The 24,941-nt window shown below is 38.5% G+C and overlaps 2 protein-coding genes across 20 annotated transcripts in view; one reads left to right on the top strand and one right to left on the bottom strand.

Annotated features, from left to right (window-relative positions):
• RNF111 (ring finger protein 111) overlaps positions 1–163 on the bottom strand; it is a 63,054-nt gene extending 62,891 nt beyond the window's left edge. For all 10 annotated transcript variants that reach the window (XR_012661677.1, XR_012661675.1, XR_012661676.1 and 7 more), the window contains exon 1: positions 83–163. Coding sequence is in view for 7 of the 10 variants with exons in the window: in XM_075100230.1 (XP_074956331.1) it covers positions 83–159 (77 nt within the window). In the remaining 3 variants the exon portion in view is untranslated. The remainder of the gene's footprint in view (positions 1–82) is intronic.
• SLTM (SAFB like transcription modulator) lies at positions 14–24,210 on the top strand. Of its 10 annotated transcripts, none has more exons than XM_075100215.1 (22): positions 14–432; positions 1,220–1,307; positions 7,203–7,280; positions 7,765–7,829; positions 8,149–8,334; positions 8,759–8,806; positions 9,829–9,856; positions 11,217–11,685; positions 12,255–12,304; positions 14,283–14,401; positions 16,027–16,176; positions 16,268–16,377; positions 16,466–16,626; positions 16,959–17,050; positions 17,274–17,437; positions 18,451–18,625; positions 19,235–19,359; positions 20,341–20,511; positions 21,387–21,701; positions 22,160–22,310; positions 23,060–23,217; positions 23,556–24,210. In XM_075100215.1, exons 1-22 carry the CDS (start codon positions 232–234, stop codon positions 23,662–23,664), a joined length of 3,213 nt encoding a protein of 1,070 aa, XP_074956316.1. In that variant the 5' UTR covers positions 14–231; the 3' UTR covers positions 23,665–24,210. The 10 variants fall into 10 exon arrangements, with proteins under 10 accessions (XP_074956316.1, XP_074956321.1, XP_074956325.1 ...); XM_075100217.1 differs by having other exon boundaries at positions 122–432; positions 7,765–7,838; positions 11,271–11,685; XM_075100218.1 differs by having other exon boundaries at positions 122–432; positions 11,271–11,685.
• The last annotated feature ends 731 nt before the right edge of the window (positions 24,211–24,941 follow it).

The following is a 24,941-nucleotide window of genomic DNA, read 5'->3' on the forward strand; positions in this document are numbered from 1 at the left end:
GTCCTTCCTGGGCGGGCTCCGCGGAGCCGAGGCGCAGCCTAGCACCCACCTCCCAGCCCAGCCCAGCCCGCCCGTCGCCAACCTCTCGCGGGGAGATCCCGGGGCCAGGTGAGGCCCAACGCGCCTGCGCCGCGCCTGCAGGTCGGCCGCGGCCTCCATCCGGGTACTCGGCGGCCCGGCCGGCGGGGGGGTTTCATTGTGCGTGCAGCTGCCGCGCTCAGTCGCTCTAAAATGGCCGCCACCGCCTCCTCTCAGGCTGCCGCGGGGGCTCCCGCGGCACCCGCTGCCCCGGCGGCGGCGGTGGCGGCGCTGCCCCCCACTGAGAGCAAGAAGATCACCGATCTGCGGGTCATTGACCTCAAGTCGGAACTGAAGCGGCGCAACCTGGACATCACCGGCGTGAAGACCGTGCTCATCTCCCGGCTCAAGCAGGTGAGAGGCCGACACAGGCCGCGGGGGTCCGCCGGGGCCGGCCTGGCTCTGCCCGACCCGTCCCGACCTGTCCCGACCTGCTATGGGGTCCGGCCCAGTGAGGGGTCCGGCCCGCTGCTGCCTGGCTCTGAGGGCGGGGCCCTCGCGGCCCCCCTGGCTGCTCCCGGTGTGAGGGGTGGGACCTCTCCCTGTGGTGGTGTCAGTGGAGGGACGAGGGTCTACCGCGACCGGGCAGCCCCGGTGGCGGTGCGTAGCCCCGGCAGGGCGGCACGCCCCTCTCGGCCGCCGGGGTGGGGGGCGGTGGTGTGTGGGCTGGGCCGGGCCCGGCTCGATGTCCCGGCTGGCAGAGCCTGGGCCGGCCGGTGGAGCTCGCCTTGCGGCCCGGCCGGCCGCCCGGGCGCTGGAGCTCGTCGGGCGGCCGCTGGGGCGAGCCCGGGGGCTGTTGTTGCTGTAGGGTTTCTGTGTTTCCTTTCCTCCTGTTTTTGTGCTGCCCTTATCATCGTGGATGTTGTAGTGGCTTTGTAGTATTATGTTTCCAGAGAGAAACGTGCTGATCCTTCATAAGCTGTACTTTGAAAATGTTCTTTTAGCAGCTTAAACTCTTGCCATTATCATTCGCGTCCCCTCCCTCTCCTCCAGCTTTAAGTGAAAGGTTTAACCCAGAGTGTTTTATGAAGTATTTTTGATCCAGAAAAAAGTAATCGTTTGGCTCGCTGACTTCTTCTGAAGTCAGTTTGTCTAGCTTCCCCCTGAAATCTGTTTAAAATTGCATTTTTGTCTTATTTAGGCTATTGAAGAAGAAGGAGGTGATCCAGATAATATTGAAATAACTGTTTCGGCTGACACACCCACCAAGAAACCAACTAAAGGCAAAGGTTAAGATCTGTTGATACACATTACATTCTTAAGCAGTTTTTTATGTATATATCAGCTCAAAGATGGAGCATGGAACTGTGGCCTGTAGTTTGGATACAGCTGTGACTTTACTGTTTATGACTTTTGTCATGTAAGACAACTTTTGCCTTACTCATCCATTTTTAGTCACTGTATACAAGAAATGTATAGGGATGCTGGATATATGTGGAAAATAGGTGAGTTAAGAGATGTGTTATGAGGTAGTGGCTGTACAGCCCGAGATCCGGTAGTCTTGGGCTGTGTGTGCTGAGACTGTGTAGATGATCTGTGAGATTTTTTGAATATGCAGTGTTAACAGAGATCCTGAACATGGAATGTTACAGGTGCAAATCTGGTATAGGAATTGCTGTTGGTTCTGATGCTGGGGATGGGTATCTCTGTAGTGTCCGAGAGTATCTGTGCAAGAGCAAAGGGAGAATTAAGAACTTGTTTAGCCATAAAAAGGTGCTGGACCTAGGCTAGCGATGAGCATATGATAATATGTGGTAGGGGGTCACTGCCTGAAGCGAACTTTGTTGTGAGAGTTTATTGGCATTCTTTTTACTGAAGATAGTATTATAAATGTGAATTTCCTGAATGGGATCTAAAGGCTCACTCTCAAATGTTCAGTTAAGAGATTTTAGTCTTTTGTTGGGAAAAATAATTGTTTAGATTTTATACTGATTTGTTTCACATTGATTGTGTCAGCTCTGTGTTTTCTTTCTGTATAAGTATTTAAAATTTTTTTTGTGTGAGTTTGGATTCTGGGGAATTTTTGTTTGGGCTTTAGTTTTCTGTTGTTCTGGGAGTATCCATAATCAAGTAATAGTAGGAAAGGAAATGTCTGGTTTATGCATAGCATTCTTCAATGAACATACATGTAAAGAATGTTCATATATGTGCTATAGATACCTGTTTTGGAAATAATCAATCTTATACCACTGTCAGTTGTCTTAGGCTGAGTTTTGTGGTGGAAGTGATTATTCATGCTTTTGTCTGGTGCTGTGATTGGGGAATTTAATAATAAAATCTAACTGCGTAGAAGGTTTGATTAATTTATCTGTACTTTTGACACACTAGAAAAGTGAAAGGAAATAAGCTGTTTCACAATGTAGTTCCATTTTTTCCTGTCACGTTACTTTATTCCCTACTCTGGAAAGGTAACTGATACTTAAGAAAAATACATGGAAGATAAGTAAGGAAATGCTTCCACCATTTTTCATGTAGAGATCTAAATTACTACTTGATCTGCTTGTGATGAACGCTTCTCTTACTGCTGCTTTTCATATTCCTGTTCTCCAAACTAATGTGATGTGTCTAATGTTCTTGAACCTGCTTCTTGTTTAGTTATACTGTTTTTTGCTTCTGCAAAGGCAGTTTGCCTACTAGTGATGTTGCTGCCTGAGGCAGGGCTTCAGTAGCTGTTCCCTGCCACCTCTTGTGTGGAATTTAATTGTAAGGTGTACGTATGACATGTACATTCTTGGTAAACCTCAAAGTAAAATACAGCCTTCATGAAGTTCTTATCTGCTGGCTTTGCAAGCTCAAGAGATTTTTTTCCTCATTACTTTTTGGATTACAAAAGCCATATGAGAAAATTTTGTGCCAAAAGTATGAGGGATCCATGCTGCATTCATCTTCAAGGGTGGAAAAAGAAGAACTCATTAATTCATCTAGGGAAAAAATCTTTTTTGATCTTACTAGTTTATTTCTAACTATAAGAAAGAATGTCTTCTTCTTAACTATTACACATTACTATTAGTACATGTTGTTTGTGAGGTTATCTCTCTCTCCAGTGCTTTCTCCTGAAATATGTTACTAGTAACCTGAAAGTACCCCTCAAAACATGGAAATCTAGCACTTCGAAAATCTGTTCCCTAACGTGTCACTAGGAAACTTTCAAAGGCATGTGGAGATGTATACCCATCAACTGAATTCAGTAGGACTGAATTTTTGTTTAAAATTAACTATCTTCATACTCCTTGGGCTTGTATGTGCTCTTCACTAGGAGTAGCATTGCTTCCTCTACTGTTTTTGCCAACAGATTGCTCTAGGCCTTTTGCTAATTCTCGCTTCCCCCCTGCCCTCCAGCTTCAGACTGATACTGATGGGTCTTTCATTATTTTACTGCTGTCCAGCAGTAAAATTAATGGCACTACTAGTCCTATAGTATTTTTTCCCCATGCTGTTATTGCTGTACAAAGGAGAGTAGGAATATTAGATATTTGTTTACGAAGAAAATACAGTGTCGGAAAAGGCCAAGGAGCGGGAGTAATGGATAAACCTCCTCACACAAGCCAGAGAGAGGTGAACAGGAGGGAGTAAGGGGGTTTCCCCTTCTGAAGAAATCATGAACTATGTCAGATGGTTATTGGGTTTAGATCTGAACTCAGGACAGAGTACACTATAAGGAGGTACATTATAAGTACGTTATCTTCTTTTGAGGAAAGACATATGCAAATTATTTGTAAAGAGAACATTTCTTTTAAACTAGACTTTCTTCTTGCATGTTAATGAGTAGATGGTATATAGAGAAGAGTCTTTCCTTGGAAGGAGGGAATTATTAAGCTAAAATACCTGAACTCAGTACTGATGATAGAAATTTAAGGTATTGTAAGTTGTAATCAATACTTGAAAAATAACATGCAGAACCTTAGAAACGTTTTGTGTAGGTGGTTCCAATATTGGAAAGTTGTTTTCATCATTTAAGTTATGATATATTATGCCTCATTGAAGCAAGATATAAATGGTGTGCAACAAACTGTAGGTAAGGCATGCATGTGCCCTCAGATAGGAAGAAGTAGTCTTGCCAAATCCGAGGTAATTTTGTTAAAGTGGGAGTGAGTGATATCTCTAATGAACTGCACTAGAAGGTGTTACGAATGTTTAATCATATGATTACAAATGATGGCAAATCTTATGAACAAGTTGGTAATGCTCTAGAGAGTATCTGACTTTGCTAAGTACATGTTTTCTAAAAACCATAAATGACTAAGAGCCGCATCCTGCAGACACTGTAGAAGACAAATATTCTTGTTACCCTATGATACCATTTAAGAATACAGAAATGTAATAGGATAATTTACTTTTGTTAGCATTGTAGCAAATGAGACTCTTCAAATTGCAGCAAACCATTTAACTAAATAACACTATGAAGAGTTTACTCCACTGTAGAGATTTTGTTTCCCCTTCTTCCTTTTTGCTTCCTGTCCCGTGTTTTTTATGAATCTTTAGCATCAGGTATGATAGAATCCTGTTGGGGGTTTTGGCAGGAATACCAGAAGAAATGCAAGCACTAATTCTTCTGAAATTTTATGATGAATCTGCACTCTACCTCTGCATGAGATGCAGATGTACAATTCAAGACTTGTCTAAAATGCACTCTTCTATAATGCTGTATACACTCAGGTAGCCTGAATTCCTCATGGAGAGGATCATGAATAGGTAGAACAAGCTCGTGCTACTGTAAGACTTGTAAATGAGATGAAAGCTAAACCTGCATAATGTTAAACAAACATTTTAAAGATGTTCTAAATCTTCTACTTACTTCTAAAGATAATATTCTTTCTCTATTTAAATAGTCTTTTGCAATTTTATGGTGTGTAGCAATTGCCATTGCCAGAAAAAGGATTGGGCAGGGCTTATAAAGGAGTGCCACCATTCCAAGGTAATTTAGTATTTGTGTTGTTAGGCACCCAGATTTGTGGTGAGTGTAGCTTACACCACTGACATTTTCAGTAGCCACTGCATGGACAAACCTGTGCATAAATTTTATCGTGAGTTGACAACTTGTATGACTTGAGACCTACTATGCCTGTTGACTGCAGAAAGTCCAGCTGTTCTGACCGTAATTGTTAACATACCTTTTAATCCCAGTTATCTTCCTCAAAGTGATACCAGTCTTAAATAAGTTCACAGAAAGAGTTTCCAAAAGGTGTTTGATGCAATCTGACTTTATTTACATGAAATTGAGCCAGCCAACTGTGCTCTTCAGAAGCTCATTGTGGATGAGTATCAGTGTGGGTAAGTTTGGCTTTTTGGCAAGTTACTGTACCAACATCTGAAAACTATCTGTATCAGAACCTTGAAGCGTCACTTTTGAGCAGTGTGACTCTAACCAGCTAAAAGTAACCTGAAACACAGAACTGGGAGGGAAAGCAAACTTCCTACCACTTTCTTCTGGCTTGAAGCTGAAAAGTGGTCATTGTGCAGGTCTCCTTATGGCTTAGAATACCTCTGGTAATCGGAGTAAATGGGACTTATTGCAAAGAAAAACAGACGGACTAAAGAAAAGCTAATGAAAACATGTATTCCTGTCTGGCTTAATCTAGCAGCAAACAAAAGATATGGACAGCTTCATTACTGAAACATAACTTCCTCTTGGTGAGGTCATGTCAATAGAGTATAGTTGTCTAGCTGCCATTGCAGAATGATGAGACTACCTTGAGGTAGCTTTGTCAATTTTTTTTTTTTTTCCTATTCCTTATAAAGTCAGGGTTCTAGTTCACCTGCCAGATTTCCTCAGGCAAAATGAGTGACTTTAAATAGCTTTCATGGTAGTACATGCTAGATAGTTGCTAAATATGTCTAGCATCTGCTCTGTGTGTTAGCCTGTCTCTGTGTATGCTTAGCTGGATATGGGATGAAGGAAAAACTTGGACTTTTAGGTTTAACAAACTAAAGAACTGAAATGTGAGAGTGGTAAAACAGAAAACAGTTGAATGTGTGTAGAAATCCTTGCTGTGTCTCACTGCTTTTTATTTATATTGAAGATATCTGTGGATGTAGATTATATCACAGAGTGCTAAAATAGGAATACAATATCAAAACCTGTCCTTTCCAGTGTAAGTGCACTCCTCTTTCTGAGGAAAGCTAGCTTCCCTAAGTATACCTGTGCTGCTGGCTCTTTGCACCAAAATCTCACAAATCTATTGGATTACAACTATAAAACAAGAATGTTTTGTTTTGTTTAAACTAAGTAAAATCAGCAGTAAGATCTCTTTATGCATTTAGATCTGAATGTTTAGATCTCATGTTTTGCAGTTGTAGAAATAACTTATGCTGTGTGTCTTTTCCTGGATGCTAGTGTGCATCTGAACTAAAAACAATATGCTGTGTAAAGGAGTACTGTCAGAGTGCCATGTTTCAGTGAAATGAGTAAAAACAACTGGAATCTAAGTAAAACCAAAACAGTAGTTTTTCCTCTTGCCCTGTAGTTGAGCAGTTTCCAGCTTTAAAATGCAATTTAAGAACTGTATATGAAAGACTATGGAAATTAATTGCTGACAAAAATTGACTATTCCAGGCAGCAGAAATGTCCATCCATACTGAATTAAACTTCAGCTTATGTTTTTCTTTTCTATTTCTTTAGAATATCTATAGAATTGATTTAGCCAAGTCTTCAGAGGATGAAGGGATGAGGGAAGATGTAATGACAAAAAATAAAGCATTAAGTGCTGATCATGACTGCCATCTTATTTGCATCTTGAATTGATAACTGAGTTTCAGTACAAGATAATAAAGCCGCTTCCTAACAGAACTGCTTTTGTACCTTGAGCTACTGAAAACCATTGCATAGGCTAATTTTTGATGGAATGAATCAGAGAGAGTGCTCTACAAAGGGTGTGTTTGTGTGGAGATACTTATATCTAGTGTTCCTTGGTCTTGGTTTTGCAGAAGATTAAGGAAATTCAATGGGTTCCAAAGGGAATGGTGTTTAGCCATCGTCTCCACAGAGCCATCTTTATTAGAGAAGAGTGTGTATGTGGTGGAATAATAGAATTCTTCAATGGAACATGCCCGTAGTTCAGTAAAGAATATGTAGAAAACTCAAATGCTTCACCTGACTCAATTCTTCTGCTGATTGTTCCTTCTAGTGATGAAAAGCACTGAAAAAGATGGCTTGGAGAGGCTGTGCAATTGCCATACTTATGGATACTCAAAAATACAGCTAGGTAAAACCCTGAGCAATCCAATCATACCTGGAACTTAGCTCTGCTTTTGAGCAGGAGGTGGGGTGGACTAGATGACCTTTAGAGGTCGCTTCTAACCTAAATTGCTTAGTGATGCTAATTATCCTATAAAGTAAGGCCTTTCCAAAGCCTTAGGTCATAAAGTCCGGTTAACTCCAGTAATTCTAGAAACATACACTTTAATGTTCTCCTGAATTCCATTATTACTCCAAGTAGAAGGGGTGGTATTAAAATCACTAACTTGGATGTAACTACTTGTTTATGCAAAGTATGATTATTCATGCTCACTTACCTGACATTTTTTTTCTCACCTTAAAAATATTCAATTTTGGAAGTTTTATGTTATAGTGAACAGTTCAGATAAACTAGAGCATATAGGGAATAATTAACTAAGGCCCAACACAGTATTGAAAGAAAGTCTGCTCTACGTAGCAGCTCTACTCATTAGCACATCCTGTTGTTTCAGGTAAAAAGCAGGAAGCTGATGAATTAACTGGTGATGCTTCAGTTGAAGATGATTCCTTTGTCAAGGTAATAAAAGTATGTAAATTTTCCCCCCCAGTTTATATTTAAGTTCAATGTTTGGCTTTATGTACCAAAAAAAAAAAGCTTCTATTTTCTTTGTGCTAATTTATGTGGAAATTTGAGCATTATTTTTACTGTGTTCACAGCTGTGATGCCCAAGAGTGTGAAGGTGTGAGGTGTTGTTTTGTTTTTTTTTAAAACATGCTGTGAATTTTTATTATAGTGTGGTACGGTATTCTGCAGAAACAGTGATTCTAGCAATGAATATTTCAGAATATAGCTAATACCTTTAGTTATGTCAAATATTTGTTGTTCACACCAAAAGGAAAGTGAATTGGAGGCTCAAGATGCAAGTGATCAAGATGGAAATGATGAATTAAAGGACTTTAAAGAATCTGTTGAAGATGAGAACTTGAATTCTAAAGAACTACCATCTGCAGCAAAGAAAAGATACCATGACCTGGAGCCAGCAGAGACAACAGAAGATCCAGAAAAGGGTTCTGAAAGTCAGGTACTTTGTTGTCCCTTACATGCATTTTTATCAGCCAAATGTAAGTTTTTCTTTGTCTGTATTACTAGGAAGTCAGAGCTAGTCTTTCAGTTTGTCTTGCTTGCTTATCTCTGAAAGATAATATGGTACATTTTTCCTTCTGTTCTCCGTGACTTTGTGTTTGAATAGTCCTAAAACAAATGTGGCATTGATTGATAAAATTCTACCACAGTCCATACAGAGTTCCCAAGTGGTCCTTTTCCCTGGTAGTAGTAGTGACATATATAATCTGAACTGAAAGATGCAAGTCATGAGAACTGCCCATTGATGCTCACTTTATTGAATGTGTATCTGTTTAACTAAAATGTTTTCTGAACTGAACCTCTTGACTCTCTTAGTGTTTGTCTTACAGTTTGCTGAGCAAGTCCCTTTTATGTTCTCATAGGAAAATGAAGGTCGAGACATAGAAGACTACACTTTTCCAACTGTCCATGTAAGTTCCAAATCAGTTCTTCTCCAACTAAATAGGCATGAAAATCAGCTTAACAGATCACTTGAGACTGGCTTTTTGTTCCAGCATGCATCTTAGAGAGTCAGATGATGTAATACAGTAAAGGTAAACACTATGGGAAGCTTTCATTATTATTTTTTATATATAATGCACATAATTGTGGATTCCAAATAACGTGTCCTATTTAAATGCAAATTCCTGCCAACAGTTTGGGAGTATTCAGTGCATAGACTTAGCAAGGGATCTTTTTCAAACTGTCTTAAAAACACTTCATAGGGCTATGCCAAATGCCTATACAGGAGTTTACAGCTCCTGTTTTAACATAGAAATTTGCCTTTGGAGAATGTTTGCTGGCACAGGGGGTTGGTTGTTTGGGGTTGGATAAGGGTGTGTGGTGCTGGGTTTTTTTTTGGGGGGGGTGGGTTATTTGTTAATACTAACAACTTCTATGTTCAGAAATTCATTCTGAGTTACATGCAATTGATGTCTGAAAAGGGACATCTGATACAGCATGTCTTGCGCAGTGAGGTTCATGATAAATAAGTAAATATCTAGTAAAATCATAGTTTAGTTCTTAAGTACTTAGTGGAGGAAGTCTACCTAGTTTCTGACAACTGTCCTAAGCTTTTAAAGCTTATGATGGATTGCTTGCATTTAATTGAAAGTAATAATCGGCAGCATGATATCCATTCTGAAGGCTTTAGCAAGACATGGGACAGTTTAGAAATATCCTGTTGAGTTAAGGGAGGGGGAAAGAAAATAGCCGTGTATTCCAGCCAGTTGCAAACTGCAAGTGTTGCAGATAGCAGTGAAGTGTCATACAAATTTTCAGTGATTTGCCAAGGTTGGTGCACGGGCTTGGTTTCTAGATCATCTTTTCTTTGGTAACTGTTTTCAGTTCATTAATTTGCATTCATATGATAGAAATGCTGTGGAAAATGTTAACTGCTCTGCTGAAAGTTTTAAAGGAGAAGGCATTTAGTCTTGACTTCCTTTTCTTGCAGGATGGTGAAGATGAAGAAAATGGAAAAGGTATGTTTAAAGTTTAATAGCGTTCAGAGCTCTTTAGAGCAGGGAACTTTCTTTTGTAATACTCCATCTCTATACTAATACTAGGCTTGTCTCCAGCACTGAGTATCAGTTGTCTCCTTATTAAGCTCAGCACGTGGAATCATTGCAGTCAGTGGGTTTATTTTGCTCCTAAGAGTTACTTTACTCTTAAGAGTTGATTACAGTACTTATCAGTTACTGTGGTGGATGTGTAAAATAGTTGTAATACTATGATTCTTAATGAAAAAAAACATAGTATTCAAGGACTCTGATTTTAATATACGGTAAGTCGTGATGCAGAAGCTTCCAACTTGTACTGCAGTAACTGACGTTTAAGTGAGCAAAATCATACACCCTTACACTGAACTTAGGCACCCAACAAATGTACGGACCATCATATTCTCGGCGTACTGTCACTTAGAAATACCAGTTGTATATAGGATGGCAAAACAAGTGTTTGGAAACCTGTGAAGCAGCTACCTTTTTTTTTTGTTAAGCTGTTCTCATTAATGAAACTATAGAAGGAATGTAATGCATTTGGGCAAACAGACTTCCTGGACAGAAGTCTTAAGGATCTACATATTGTGGACTAGAAAGGACATGGAACACCATCACTTTACACAAGATGGAATAAACACATTACTGAAGTTACAGGATAAAACTACAGACTCCATGTTTACAAGGGACCCTAAGGCTGAAGTGTCTCATCTGCGCAAATCCAAGAATATGGTTGGAGATGCCTGTGTGGGACTGAGATGGAAAATCTGTCCAGTGGATGAAGACTGAGAACCGTTTTCTACGAACTCTGGATTAAAGCTCACTCCTCCGTTTTCTGCAGCAGCCTTGTACAGCTAACTTGACTGCCAAACAACTGCTTAGGAAGGAAAAACAAAAGAGAACGCCAGTGTGGAAGACTGACTGAAATTCTCCAAGACTGTAATTCTTTTGGATTTCGGAAGGTTAGAAGTCCTAGAATGAGGAAGATTCAAAGGCAGATTAAATCAAACTGTGAGCGTCCAAAGCAACTATTTTCCTATGGAACACTAAATCCTAAACTGGAAAATGGCGGCTACTTATGAAGAACGGGTATCTCCAGGATGGAACCATATTCTCCCTCCTAATATTTTGGTATTTGTCTCTAGAAAATGTGTTTTGCCGTGAAGAATAAGTGATCCTGGGTAAAGGATTTATATTTGTGTTAATACACCTTGTGTTTTTTTTCCTAACCTTCCATCGGTGCTAATAACTGGCTTTGTATTTTCTAGGTCCTATTCTAGCTTATGCATATGAAATTGTTTAAACTTCTTGTTTTGCCATATTTATTCCTGTTAAATCCTCTTAGATAAAGCAGGTTCTGGTGATGGTACACAAGAAGTATCTAAACCTCTTCCTTCAGAAGAAAGCCTAGCTGAGGCTGATCACACGGCTCACGAAGAGATGGAAGCTAACACCTCTGTGAAAGAAGCTGAGGATGATAACATATCGGTTACAATCCAGGCTGAAGATGCCATCACTCTGGATTTTGATGGTGATGACCTCCTAGAAACAGGTAAAAATGTGAAAATTACAGATTCTGAAGCAAGTAAGCCAAAGGATGGGCAGGATACCATTTCACAGAGCCTGGAGAAGGAAAGCAAGGACTATGAGATGACTGAGAACCATAAAGATGGTAAGAAGGAAGACTGCGTGAAGGGTGATCCTGTCAAGAAGGAAGCCAGAGAAAGTTCAAAGAAAGCAGAATCTGGAGACAAAGAGAAGGATACTTTGAAGAAAGGTCCCTCGTCTACTGGGGCCTCTGGTCAAGCAAAGAGGTTTGTTTTTCTATGTCAGTTCTTTACGATACTGAGTACCAGCATTCAATAAGATCACTCTACATTAAGGGGGTAGCAGCAAGAATCTTATAATTAGTATCCTATGCTCCTGCTTTTAGATTTTTTTTGACCGCCATAAGTTACTTTTTAAAATTCAAGATCTTCGTATAGACACTATGTCCTACTGATTGCATTGTCGAATTGTCAGCATTTATTTATTTTTTTTTTTTCAAATTGATGGTTTTTTTTTTTTTAAATGTCCTTGTGATGATGGTAATGAACAGCTATCAGTTCTAAGAACACAAAATGAAGTCAAGTCCCCGTCCTGAAATCTGGAGAAGATTGCCATATATCCACTGAATAGAGTTGTCAGAAAATCTAGATCTTCAGGCATCTTGGGGAAAATCAGTGCAAGAATCCATAAGGGAATCATTTGTTCAAATATACAGTCTAGCCCTTTTTTATTTTTTGAAATGTTAACTTGTCTACTAGTATTAGTAATATAAAATGCAACACTTATCAAATTCTGTATTTTCAATTTTCTTCTGATTTTTAATTTGCTTCTCTAGCTCTACTAAGGAATCTAAAGAAAGCAAGACAACGTCAAAGGATGATAAAGGTAACTCTTACAAATTAGGGTAGTAGTCTCATTGAACTGAATGGTTTCCTGTTTGAGAAGTTGCTTGCCATGTACTAAAACGGCTTATATACTTGAATTCATCCATCTGTAGTAGATTATGCTAGAAGTACAGTAGTCATTAGCTGTATGTATGTGTCTACTTTTTTTCCCCTCCTTCATGCCACATTCCTCATAAGATCAAAAATACTTTAAAAACTCCATGAGAATATATTCTCTTACTTCAAAACACGTCTGGGAGAAAGTTACACTTAACATTTCCCAGGTATTTTGTTTTTATGAGAAGGTGTAATTTTCAGATATACCTACCATAACTTACTTACAACGGTTTGGGTTGATATTACATGCCAAACAAGCAAAAAATAATTGCAAGTACTTAAATGTAATGGCAATGAAATTTTTTGTCTCTTTTTTTAAATTCTAGCTCATTTTTAAACAATGAACTCTCAACCAAGTATAGCAGCTGAGGTGTCAGCAAAATTGCAATTGTGGCTGTTTAGTGCATTGAAGATGGACCTGTTTGTCTAACTTCGAGTTACCATAAAACCCTGTGTTATGATTACAATATCACAGAGTGAAGCTCAAGAGCACATTAATGTCACCAGTTATACTGATGCTTCATAGCTGAACAAATGCATTTGTATAAGCTCATGTGTCTCCATATTTTGCCTGCTAGCTCTTTGCCAAAAACCTTTGTCATAGAATTTCTTGTGTATCACTAATGGATGAACGGAATTTTACCTGATAAATGAGTTTCTGAGGTAAAATTTTTGTGACAGACAATTCGGTGTTCTGTTAGATACGTGTCATTTCATGATAGTTATGCTTACAGTGAAATTAAATGAAGATACAGCAAATTTGTTTTCATGTAGCATATAACTGTAATTGTAACTGTCATAAGGCTGTCTTAAAATATATGGTCAAAGCCAGTGTAGTAGCTCTCTAATGATATTTAATGATTTTCTAAGAGTATCATGGTTTATCAAGATATCTGGGCTTATCAATATAATCCTACTTTGACAATAACTGAGATCTGTTGCCTTTTGCTCTTAGTTCATCTTGAAGCACTGAAGAAGAAAAACCACCCTTTTTCCTCAAGGTGGTTAAATTACCTTTTAAAACTCTGCATGCCACCAGATTTCCCGATTGTTTAGCTGGAGATCCAGTTCCAGTCTTGCCTGTATGACTGGCTACATTTTAACATACTCAAAGGCAGTTCATGCATTTAGCGGCAAGCAACAACAAGCCTAACCAAATAATATAAGACTGAAAGATGTTGTGAATGTTACATGAATGTCTTGAGGTCTTAGTTCTATGTTGTTGCAATAATGGCTAATATGTAGGGGGGGAAGTGTTTAAGGCACACAATGTATTTCCAATTTTTCTTTAGTATTTTCCTTAGTATGTGGGAAATTATTTTGGTGGGTTGCATCCAGTTTTACATCCAGCAGTATTTTTAAAAAGTTGCTCTGGATGGAGGGCAGATACTTCAAGAAGTTATGGAAATTGACCACACTATTCTGGAGGCTAGGATTAACTAAACCTCCTCTATTTACCTTTCTGCCATTTCCTTGGTAATACGAGTAGTATAAAGATGTACTGATGAAGAACAAAAGTTGGGTGCTAAAAAATTTTTCTTGGACGGAAGTTACTGATGAGAACCAGAAGTTGAAGCTAAATGTATATAGCCAAATGCAGGGTAAAGCATGCCTTGTATGATTTTTCACTCTGTTGTTTGGGTATGAGTTAGCCATGCTGTTGGTCTCAATAAATGGGTAAATGAACAAAATCTTATGGCATATATTTTTTTCATATGGAAGTCTTTTCAAGAAAGGTAACCAGATAAACAGTTACTTATAGGTAACAGGCTGAGTTTCTCTTTTTAACAATGGTTTAGTTCAATATTCATGGTACCTTTTGTCTCCTTAATTTTTTGGCTGTTTTGTAAAACTTGTTTCAGGAAGTGCAAGCAGTGTTAGTGGTAGCAGTGGAAGTTCAACTAGAAACCTGTGGGTTAGCGGACTGTCTTCCAACACAAAAGCTGCTGACTTGAAAAATCTCTTTGGCAAATACGGAAAGGTATTTCATGGGGTGTGATACCATGTGTGTTGTGTGTGTCTCTTCTCCCTCCTCTGTTTAGTTACAGAAATTGAGTAATACTTGATTTAAGTAAAAGTCTGAGATGAAGTGTCTAAGTGGTATAATCTAGAAAACCCAAATATTTTCAGCATCTAAAGTCAGAGTGCATGCTTACAGGAAGAACCATATGTTAATTTTATAAGAAAACTTTCTTCCTGTTGAGGTAAGATAAACGCAAAAGAAATGTCACAAATATGACTGGTCAGGACTGGCTTCAAAAAAATTAGTTTTATTAAATAATGCTGGCTATGTTCTTTTGCAGCAACTCTATTTAACCGTGAGTGTAAGATAATATGCTAACTGGTAAAACTGTACTATAAACATTTTTTTAGAGCCTACTGCTTTGGGATACTGTTTTTAAAGTGTGTTCTGAGGGCTTATGAATGAGAAAAATAGGTTAAGAAAATGTGACAGCTAATGTCTATTCTTTTAGGGACTCTATTAATGACTTCATGTATTTTTTTACAGGCTGCTTGAACTAAGTCTTTTTTCCTGGATTTTGGCTTAATTTAACATCCAAATTCTATAGAACAATGCAGAATCCATATAAGCTAAGCAGTCTTCTGAGAACAATTTTTGTTGCAGTTGTTCTCATTTTTCTCAAAGGAGTTGGCTGATAACTGTGAATTCACAGTGTTTGTATAAGCCTGTGCAGTTGTAACATTATTGCATCTTGGGAGCTAGTTAGAACCTTAGCCCTGTGAATGTCAAGTATGTGTACTGACTATTGAATATCTGATTTTTCTAATTACTTCAGTAGGTGATTTTATTTAATGCCATCAAGTGTCGAAACCTGAGAGTATATTTTGTTAAAACTTCCAATTCTGTGGCAGTTTTTGCCATAAAGATGTTTGGTACCTGTATTTACTTAGCTTCCCGGTTTTAAATTAATTGGGAAATATTTAATTTCTAAATGACTGTACCACTACAGGGCTGCTAGAAAGATAAAATTGTTGGATTAGAGCATGACTACATCTAGAAGACTGGCTCCAGTAGTTACAGAAATTCTAGCAAGGAGCAGGAACACAAAGCTTAATGCTTTCTCAAGGAGCAGGTGTCAAAGAGCTGGTTGTGAAAATCGCTTAATTGACACATTTTCTAGATGTCTTTGAAGAATTGGCTCCCTTAAGTTAGTACATAATACTGCTTATACTTTCCTGCCATTAACTGGCAGCTGTTGACTTTTTTGTGGGGCCTCATCTGTCAGAGAGTAACAGTCAAATTCAGATAAGTGGTGTTTCCATGAATTAATGTTGATGGTAACTGTCAAAAGAAGCATTTAGGTAATATGCATGAGGTTGTGACTGGTCAAAACAGGACTTAAGCATTAATATGCCTTGATGTGAAAGTTGGGATACAAGTCTCAAAGCGGCAACTTCCTGTGAAGTTATATGCTTTTGAAAACTTAGAGTGTGAGTCTTTCTAGTGGGGTGGGTGTGGTGGTGGTGGGGGGGTGGGTTTGTTTGTGTTGGTTTTTACATACCAGGGCAAAAATATTATTGCAATACTATAGCTTCCTTACAGAAATGCCTCTCTCAAAACCTAAATTTTACCTGTTTATGTAGGTGCTTGGTGCAAAGGTGGTCACAAATGCACGAAGCCCAGGGGCAAAATGTTACGGCATAGTAACAATGTCTTCTAGTACAGAAGTGGCTAGGTGTATTGCACACCTACATCGGACAGAGCTGCATGGACAACAAATTTCTGTTGAGAAAGTAGGTTTAATAAGATTAAAGCTTTTCTAGAAATAGACCATCTTATGGAAGAATCTGTATTAACCTATTTGCTTTTGGAAAAAAAATATAGGTAAAAGGCGATCCCTCCAAAAAGGAGTTGAAGAAGGAAAGCGATGAGAAATCTGGTTCAGGTAGAAGCATGGGAGATAAGAAGACTACATCAAGTGATAAAGCCAGCAAGTAAGAAATTTCACACAACTTCTGAAGATGTGAAAATCCTTTGAGTTGAATTATCCTCATTGCATGTGTGTGCTTCTTTCCTAACAAGAATGCCATCAACCAAAAAAGAAGAAAAGAAATCTGAGAAATCTGAAAAAAAAGAAAGTAAAGAAGCCAAGAAAACAGAAGGTAAAGATGAGAAGAGTGATAATGGAGCAAGTGGCCCTAATCAAGAATCCACTAAGAAAACTGAAGAAAAGAAAAGAATAAGTATGCAATATAGCCATGTTTCCTCCTGTTGAATCTGTGTGTCTGACTTGTTTTGGGGGCATGTTCTTGCTCTTACTGGATACCAGATCATTAAATGCCTGTTCTTTTTTAGACTCCAGTAACATGTATTACTTTAGAGCTGATGTTAAAGCTTCCATATTTTATATTACTACTTAATTACAGACATGTGCTGGTGGTATTCTCCTATCAGTAACAGTTCAATTTAGAGATTTAAAAATTTCACTGAGGAAAATCTGTAATAGGCTAATAGGGATGTGTATCTGTGTTTTAAACCCTTTTTCTTTTTTTCTTTTCTCTCCCCCTTTCACCAGGTGGTAAAAGCCCAGGTCAAGTTGTAGTTTTAGACCAAACAAAAGGAGACCAAGGCCACACTAGGACAGTTAGAAGGGGAAGGTTTGATAAAGTAAGTATCTCTAGATTTTATGCAATCCTTATCTGATTTGATACTACCTTACAGTTGATATATTCACTGAAGAGTCAATAAACTATTACAAACTGTTAAACTTCGATAGAGGCTTTGTATGCTTTGGGATAGCTTAGTAGTTAATCAAACTTGAACATAGCATCCAGAAATCTCCCTAAATGAATGAGACTAGTGAAATAACCATTGTAATCTCTATCTATAGCCACAGATATTGAGGAACAAAGAGCGTATTATTCAAGATAAAGTGAAATTCAGGGAATACAGGGGTAGAAAGGATATCTTGCCTTTTGAAAAGATGAAGGAACAGAGGTTGCGAGAACACATGGTTCGATTGGAAAGAATACGACGAGCTGTTGAACTCCGAAGGTAGTAATTCAACTTTTTGCTAAAGGCTATTTTATGCATTAATTCATCAGATACTATATTTAGAAATGTAATTAGAACGCATTCTGTCAAGCCTTTAACTCAGATGTTAAAGCCTGGGACTCTACCTAACAGTATCTCTATGTGAATTAACAGACTCCAAAACTTTTGTTTAATCTTCTACTAGATATACATGTACACACATAGCTTAGTGTTTGCTATGGGGGGGCGCGTGTATCTTATAAGTGTTGCTGCATGCCAGTTGTCTTTTTGAAAAGATGAGAAACTTACTAGAGGATCTGGCCAAAAATAGTGTTTGGGGTTTTTTGTTTGTTTGTTTTTAAACAGAGAACTGTTGTATATCTAAATGACAAATCAAGCATAATACAATCTTGTCCCTTTAAATGAAAGGACTAAATGGCTACACTGTTCTATTCTGCTTTTTTCATATGGCCAAAAGTTTGAAAAGGATATTTAAATGACTTTTGTTGTTAGCTGGATTTCCCTAAACAAAGGAACTTCCAGCAAGCATAAAGCTTGAAGGAGAAAATGCATTTCCTGCTTCTTGTAAGCTGTAGGTGGGAGGAAGAAAGCAAAATGAAGCTGTTGACAAGTATACTGAACATGTGCAATTTAGAGCGGTCATGTTATTGTCTTATTGGTAAATAAGTAAATTTTTTATTAGCATGAAGAGGACAAGAGCTGAAATAGCAAGTATTTTTAAGATCCAAATCATATTCTTTGCTAAGCTGTTGTTATTGTCTGATACATCAAGAATAATAGTTCTTGATATATCTTTTCCTAGTATCTATTGTGTGCTTAAATGTTTCTATAGAATATGATAAAACCAGTTTAGCTACTTGGGGCCAAAGGAGTAGACTTCCGATACCAGAACTTCTGTCAAGAGCTTACTCTCAACTATGTATTTTAATGTCTATGCCTAAGGTGATGTTAGTTTTGGGTGAGAAAATTTTTCAGATGAGTGTTTTGGTTTTGGTTTGGTTTTTTTCCTTTAGGCGAAGAGAAATTGCTGAGAGGGAACGTCGTGAGAGGGAACGCATACGAATAATGCATGAACGAGAAGAATGCTTGCAGAGAGAAAGGGAACGATTAGAAATTGAAAGGCAAAAACTAGAGAGGGAAAGGATGGAACGGGAGCGTTTGGAAAGAGAGCGTGTTCGTATCGAACAGGTGTGCATGCTTATATTTTTGGACTGTAGTGGAATATCATTTTGGAGTATAACCCAGTTTGCACTTGCGGTGAATTTTTCTCTTCACCCTTCCACCCAGGCCATAAAAGAACCAACCAAACATTACATAACCCACAATGTACAGCAACAGTAATCTTTATCTTGTTTGCTTGACTTGTGAGTAATTTAATGGCAAATTCTTGCTACTGGTTTATGCATTGGCTCTATATGTCTGTCTGTAAAACTGAAATACAGCAGATCATATTGCTTATACTAGCCTTCCATAATTTTACTAGATTTTTCCTAGAGAATGTCACTGCAAACTTAATGAGATGTGTTTCAGTGCAACAAATACAGTAGCAATCCAAGAAATTACCTGGAGGTACTTCTAACAGCCAATAGCTTCTCCAGATCTGTCGTCTACTCTTTTATAGAAGTGTTCCTTTGGCTCTTTCATCTTAGATGCTACCCAAGTATGAATTATATCAGATAGTTTCCTATTAAAGGCTATCAAGTATTAATTCCATATATTTGCTAACTGTTCTATAGGTATCTCTAATGAAGAGCTATTTTGTTTGTTGTGGTTATTCAACCTTCCCTTTCATGGTAGGAACGTCGAAAAGAAGCAGAGCGTATTGCTCGTGAAAGGGAGGAGCTTCGTCGACAACAGCAACAACTTCGTTATGAACAGGAAAAGAGGAATTCTTTGAAACGTCCACGTGATGTGGATCACAGGTAATCTAATTCTCAAACCATTGTTCTACAGCACTTAGTAAAAAGAAACAGCTACCAGCCTTGTGTCACACCCAAAAATGCTTTTCTACCTGAAACAAGTCTTCACAGCAGAATTGGATCTCTGGTGTTTGTCTTTGACGTCAGCTTATGCCAAGCATGAAACATACCTTATATGTGGGAAAGAGTTTTGAAATAAGAGAGGCATCCCATGAATTCTCATCGTATGAAAAGAGCATAACGCAACTCATGGAATTTTCTAAGAAAAGCTGTTCTGCCTTAATGGCTGAAATTTCTAGCTTCTGCTTTAAGAATTCACGCTTCTGGCAAATGGATGGTTCAGGAAGTTACTGTGACAGCTTTTAATTTTTACTGAAGCTGATGACATCTGTCATTTGGTGATTGAGCCACGTGAATTGAACTGGCTTTGATCTTTATTTGACTCTAAGAATAGGACTGAGACCTTAGCCATAAAATTGACGTATCTCTTCATTCACATTCTTTATCACAGAGGCTCTGTACCTGAACGTTTCTAGTGAGCAAGGCTATGACGTTTCCTACACTATTCTTTCCTGAGAAAGCTGTTCTGGTTTATGGGAGGTTTTGGTTTGGTTTGTTTCTTTTTTTTCCTAGAAGGCTATTTTCAAGGCAAAATTTTGCTATAGTGATGTTTGATTTTGTTGGGATTTTGTTTGGGGGTTTTGTTTCTTTTTTTTTTTTAAACTGCTTAGATTTTAATATTTTCTCTTTTTAATTTGCACTTCAAACAGAGGGGTGTTTTGACTTTTATTCGGGTTTTTGTTTGTTTGTTTTTTCTTAAATGATTTTGTTCACTACTATTTAAAGAGTCTGCCTTTGTTAGTGGCTTTCCAAGGGTCAAATGAGCATCTTGAAAACAGACAACTGACTCTTAACAATTTTCTGCATATTAGGCCTTGATTTGAGTACATGTAACTGATGAGACTTCACTTGTTTTGCTTAAAGGAGAGATGATTCTTACTGGAATGAGAATAAGAAGATGGCTCTTGATACAGATGCACGTTTTAGTCATGGTTCAGATTACAGTCGCCAGCAGAACAGGTTTAATGATTTTGATCACAGAGAACGGGGGCGATATCCAGAAGGTTCTTCTGTTCCATCATCTTCTTTTGATAGGTAAGTGTTGACAATAGGGCAGGTATTTGCCTGCCGACATCCCTGTGGATTTCACTCTGAACTGTTCAAAATTTAAAATGGTAGTAAAGGCTTTATACAGTTCTGATGCAATAGAAATCCAGTACTGTCCTGAAATTTCTTGTGTCTTCAGGACTGGCCATTTATATCATGGAATCCAGTCTTCTTTTCTCTGATGACTTTAAACTAGCTGCCTAGTGGTGTTTTTTTGGGTGACATTTTGAAAGGATTTTTGCAGTTATTCCTCTCTCACATCTATTCATAAGTGGGTTCCAATGGATTAGATCTGTCCTACTTGGTAACTTACCTTCTTAAGAGGCAAGGCTAAAAGCAACTGATTTCATGAGAGTTAAGAACATTACTTGCATGAGTCACATTTGTCAGGATTCATGCATCTGTGCAGTAAATGCTGGTTCCAGATCCAGCTTCATGTTTGCATTAAACATCTCCAGTAACCAGTTATAAAGTTAAGACCACATAATTGTAGCTTCTGGCTTCTGCTTACATACTGCGAGTAACTAGAATTATCTTCTCTAGCTGACTCGAAGTCTAGCATTCCCTCTGCTTCATGCTAGGCAAAATGGAGGCCCTCCAATTGCTTAAATTAAACTGACCAAAATGTGAAGAGATAAGTGCATAAAGAAATGCTAAACTGGCTGTAAGAACACAAGCTCAAAATGACAACTGTAGAAATAAATATAATTTGTGGTGGGAAGAATCTTTGAGATATTTACCACATATGTAGTAATAAAGATGTAATATAAGGATGAATAGTATTTTTGTATACTCATGCATGTGTGAGGAAATGGGGAAAATGGGAGGCAAGCAAATGACTTTTTCCTACTTCAACAACTTAGGCGAGAACGTTTTGTAAATCAAGGTGAAGCAAAAAAGACACGCCCAACAGCACGAAGAGAAGAGCCAGGGTTTGAGAGGTACCCGAAGAACTTCAGTGAGTCCAGAAGAAATGAACCGCCGCAACCAAGAAGTGAACTTCGAGATACAGACAGGCGAGAAGTGCGAGGAGACAGAGATGAAAGAAGAACAGTGATAATTCATGACAGGCCTGAAATACCACATGGTCGACATCCAAGAGAGACTGGTTCAAATCCGCCTAGGCAAACAAATTGGAAGAGTGAGGGAAGCATAAGCACAGACAAACGGGATGGCAGGTAAACTTGCTGGCTAACCCACAAACTAGCGAAGGTACTGATTTTTGTAGAACTTATCCATAGTAGCAGTTCCTCAAGAACTGATGTGTAAACAGACACCCCCCCCCCCCCCCAAAGAATGGCAAGGTCACTGTCCAAAAGCATTAGGAAAAAATTGTGTAGGTTGTCACATACATTAAACCTCATCTGTAAGCTAGATGATGGCTCCCAGCAGTCTGTTCTTAATCATGTGTAGGTAGCAACATGTAGTAAGGAGGCTTTTGTGTAAGAATGCAGATGTAAACAAAATAACACATAACCTTTAATTATGTAGAGAGCCATATAGATCTAAAAGAATGTTTCTAAGAAGCTAACTGCAAGTTGCTAGGAACCTCAAAACCGAAAAGGAATCTTTGAAGTCTACATATGCTGTGATTTGGTACCAATTCTATTATATTGAAACCAAAATTTTGATAAAGCAATTTTTACAGAGGCGAGAGGCCAGACCGATCAGGAAGAGAAGTGTCTGGACACGTGAGAGGTGCACCTCCTGGTAGCCGTAGCAGTGCTTCTGGGTACGGAAGCAGGGAAGGAGAACGAGGCGTGATGGGAGAAAGAGGTGGAGGACAAGTGAGTCATCTTCTTGTGTTTGTGTACGAATGAGACTGGAAAATGCAAAATCACGCTGGAAAAATGACAGTATAGCATCATATAAATCATTAGCAAGTATTCTGGCTGTTTTCAGGTTACTCTTCTTTATTTTAAAGGTTCTTTTTAATTAGCCAAGAAATTGCAGAAAACATACCCAGTTCTTTTTACGTCTAGTATCTTTCAGGTAGATCAGAAAAATACCTGAGTTGCTGATAAGGCTTTTAGGATGACAGATTCTTATGTTTTCAGGATCTTAACCTTACACTGCCTGCTATTTCCAGTACAGTTTGTCACTGCAATCTGTATTGTGCTACTGAGAGAAAAACCTTAAGACTTGCTTTTAAAGTCTCAGACTAAATTGCTCCATGCTACTAGATCCTGAAGCATTTAAACATAATAGTGTTTCTGTAGCTATATGGAACATGTTTGTCAGTGATTATATGAGATCAGGACAGAACTGGGAGTAAACCATGAGTTCATGGACTTCAGTCCCTGCATACCCAGATAGTCGTTACTGCAAATTACTTCCTTTTTATTATCTAGAGTTATTTTTAACAGGACTTGTGTAAGCATGGGTTAGCTGCCTATGGACCAAAATCTTCAAAGATGCTTGACTTCTGTATGTTATATATATAAGCTTGTAAGCTTAACTTTTTTGAAAAAGCTCACTTCCTGTTCACAATGAAATATGCCTTTCATTCTGAAAATGACTATCACTTCCTTACTAGCACTATAATGAGGACAGACATGTTGTTGAACGCCATAGTCGTGAAACTGGACCAAGAAAAGAATGGCATGGACCTAGTTCTCAAGGAAGTGGGTATCATGACACAAGAAGAATGGGAGATGGCCGTGGAGGAGGTGGCATGATGTCTCCACATACAAGGTACAAAAGCTACTCTTCTCAGTTCCCTACTGAGGTGTCAAAGCTTTGCTTCTGCTTAGGCAGTATAATCTCAGTGCAAGCAGCATTGTATTCGGTAGATGGGTTGCTGCTGCACAACATAGAAACCCATCTTCCCGTGGCTCCACAGTGGTTTTATTGCTCGTGGCAGTATTGTTCAGCTGCACAGAAGCAAGTGGCTTCTTGCAAAATCTCTTTTCTTGCATTGTTTCCAGTCTCTTTTGAGACTTACAGTTGAGTGATATGAGATATAACAATGTTCTTACCTGTAAACCAAGTGTTTAGATACTTAACACTTTTTTTAAAACCTTTGTTTCCAGTAACTCTTCACCCCTTAATAGAGTTGTACAGATCACAGGCAATTCCATGCAGAGGGGAAGTGGCTCAGGATTTAAGCCATTTAAAGGTGGACCTCCACGAAGATTCTAAGATCTACGGCTGCTTGCTTTCAAGATAACTTATTGAAATTTCTTGTAAACTTTCTCTGATTAAAAACAGGAAATCTTGTCTGGAAGTCCTGGTTAAATTTTTTTAATTTAACATGATTACTTTCCTCTCAATTTTGGAGGCATTTTAATAGTTACGTTGTAATTTTGGATAGTTTTTGTGTATCTTTGATAAGCATTTTCCCTGAGGCACTAGAGCTGTGTAAAAGCAAATTGGAACCAAAATATTTGGTAATCCTGTATAAAAGAATAGTTTGCAGCTGTGTGCTAGTAGTTTGATTTACCAACGTTAGCTCTGTAGTGTCATGCTTTAAGGTTTGCTACTTATCACAACAGACACAACTCTAACCTCCATTTCGACGGTTGTCCAGGCTCTTATCTCTGCTTTCTAATTTGTAGAGAAATAAGATTGTTCTTTCATTACTGGGTATTATGTAACCTATTTTTGCAGAAGGTACTGTTACATTGAGTGCTTTATGTGTATTCTTGCAAATGTATTCTTTTGAAATAAACCTTCATATTCTGTATAGCTTCTAGTAAGTCTCTGAAACTTAGTCTGTGGGGAAGGAAGACAGAATTAAACAGACATGTTGGTACAGCAAATCAAAGCATGCATGCCATTAGCTTCCAACTCAAACTTCTTTGTCTCCTTCATTATTATTGACTTGAAAATCTAGAAGAACCTTTGATAGAACAAGAAAGATTGGTACCAAAAAGTATAAGAACACTCATGGGAGGCCGGAAGAAGTAGTTTTATCCAGTTTGCTCTTTATGTATAGCAAAGCACTGCCAGAGCTCTGATACAGCTTATCGCCAGACCACCACAAGTGAATTCTGCTTCCTGGGGAATCCTATATATGCAGTCATGTTCAGGTACACCTAACAACTGTTCATTGATGTGGTCTCAAGCAGAAGGGTTACATCTTTTTAAGCCTTTTGTTTAACTTTAAATGGCCCATGTTAAATCTTCTTTGACCAGGGCTAATCAGAAATGTTAGACAGTCAGTCCAAGACTCGTTTATCACCCGGTCAGCATAAGTATATAGTTACAAGCTTTAACAAATGGGATAGCAGATAGTTACAGAAATGAACAGAGGACCTTGCTAGCAGAATGTAAAAACAACATGTAAAGTAGTATTTGAATAAGAGCTGGAAATTGTTACTGGTCCAGATTCTATTTTAAACGATTTAACTTACAAATTTTAAAGCAAGGGCCATTAAAAACATGCTGACATTGCACATGGATCTTAGCCACCCTTG

The sequence above is a fragment of the Phalacrocorax aristotelis genome, chromosome 7 (genome assembly GCF_949628215.1).
Source record: "Phalacrocorax aristotelis chromosome 7, bGulAri2.1, whole genome shotgun sequence".
Lineage (NCBI taxonomy): Eukaryota > Metazoa > Chordata > Aves > Suliformes > Phalacrocoracidae > Phalacrocorax > Phalacrocorax aristotelis.

Excerpts from the sequence above, each read along its gene's own strand:
- SLTM (XM_075100215.1), top strand. The coding sequence starts at position 232 with ATGGCCGCCACCGCCTCCTCTCAGGCTGCCGCGGGGGCTCCCGCGGCA. Across the intron at positions 12,305-14,282 it reads AACGTCAAAGGATGATAAAG|GAAGTGCAAGCAGTGTTAGT; the intron begins GTAACTCTTACA and ends AACTTGTTTCAG. Across the intron at positions 23,218-23,555 it reads ATGATGTCTCCACATACAAG|TAACTCTTCACCCCTTAATA; the intron begins GTACAAAAGCTA and ends CTTTGTTTCCAG.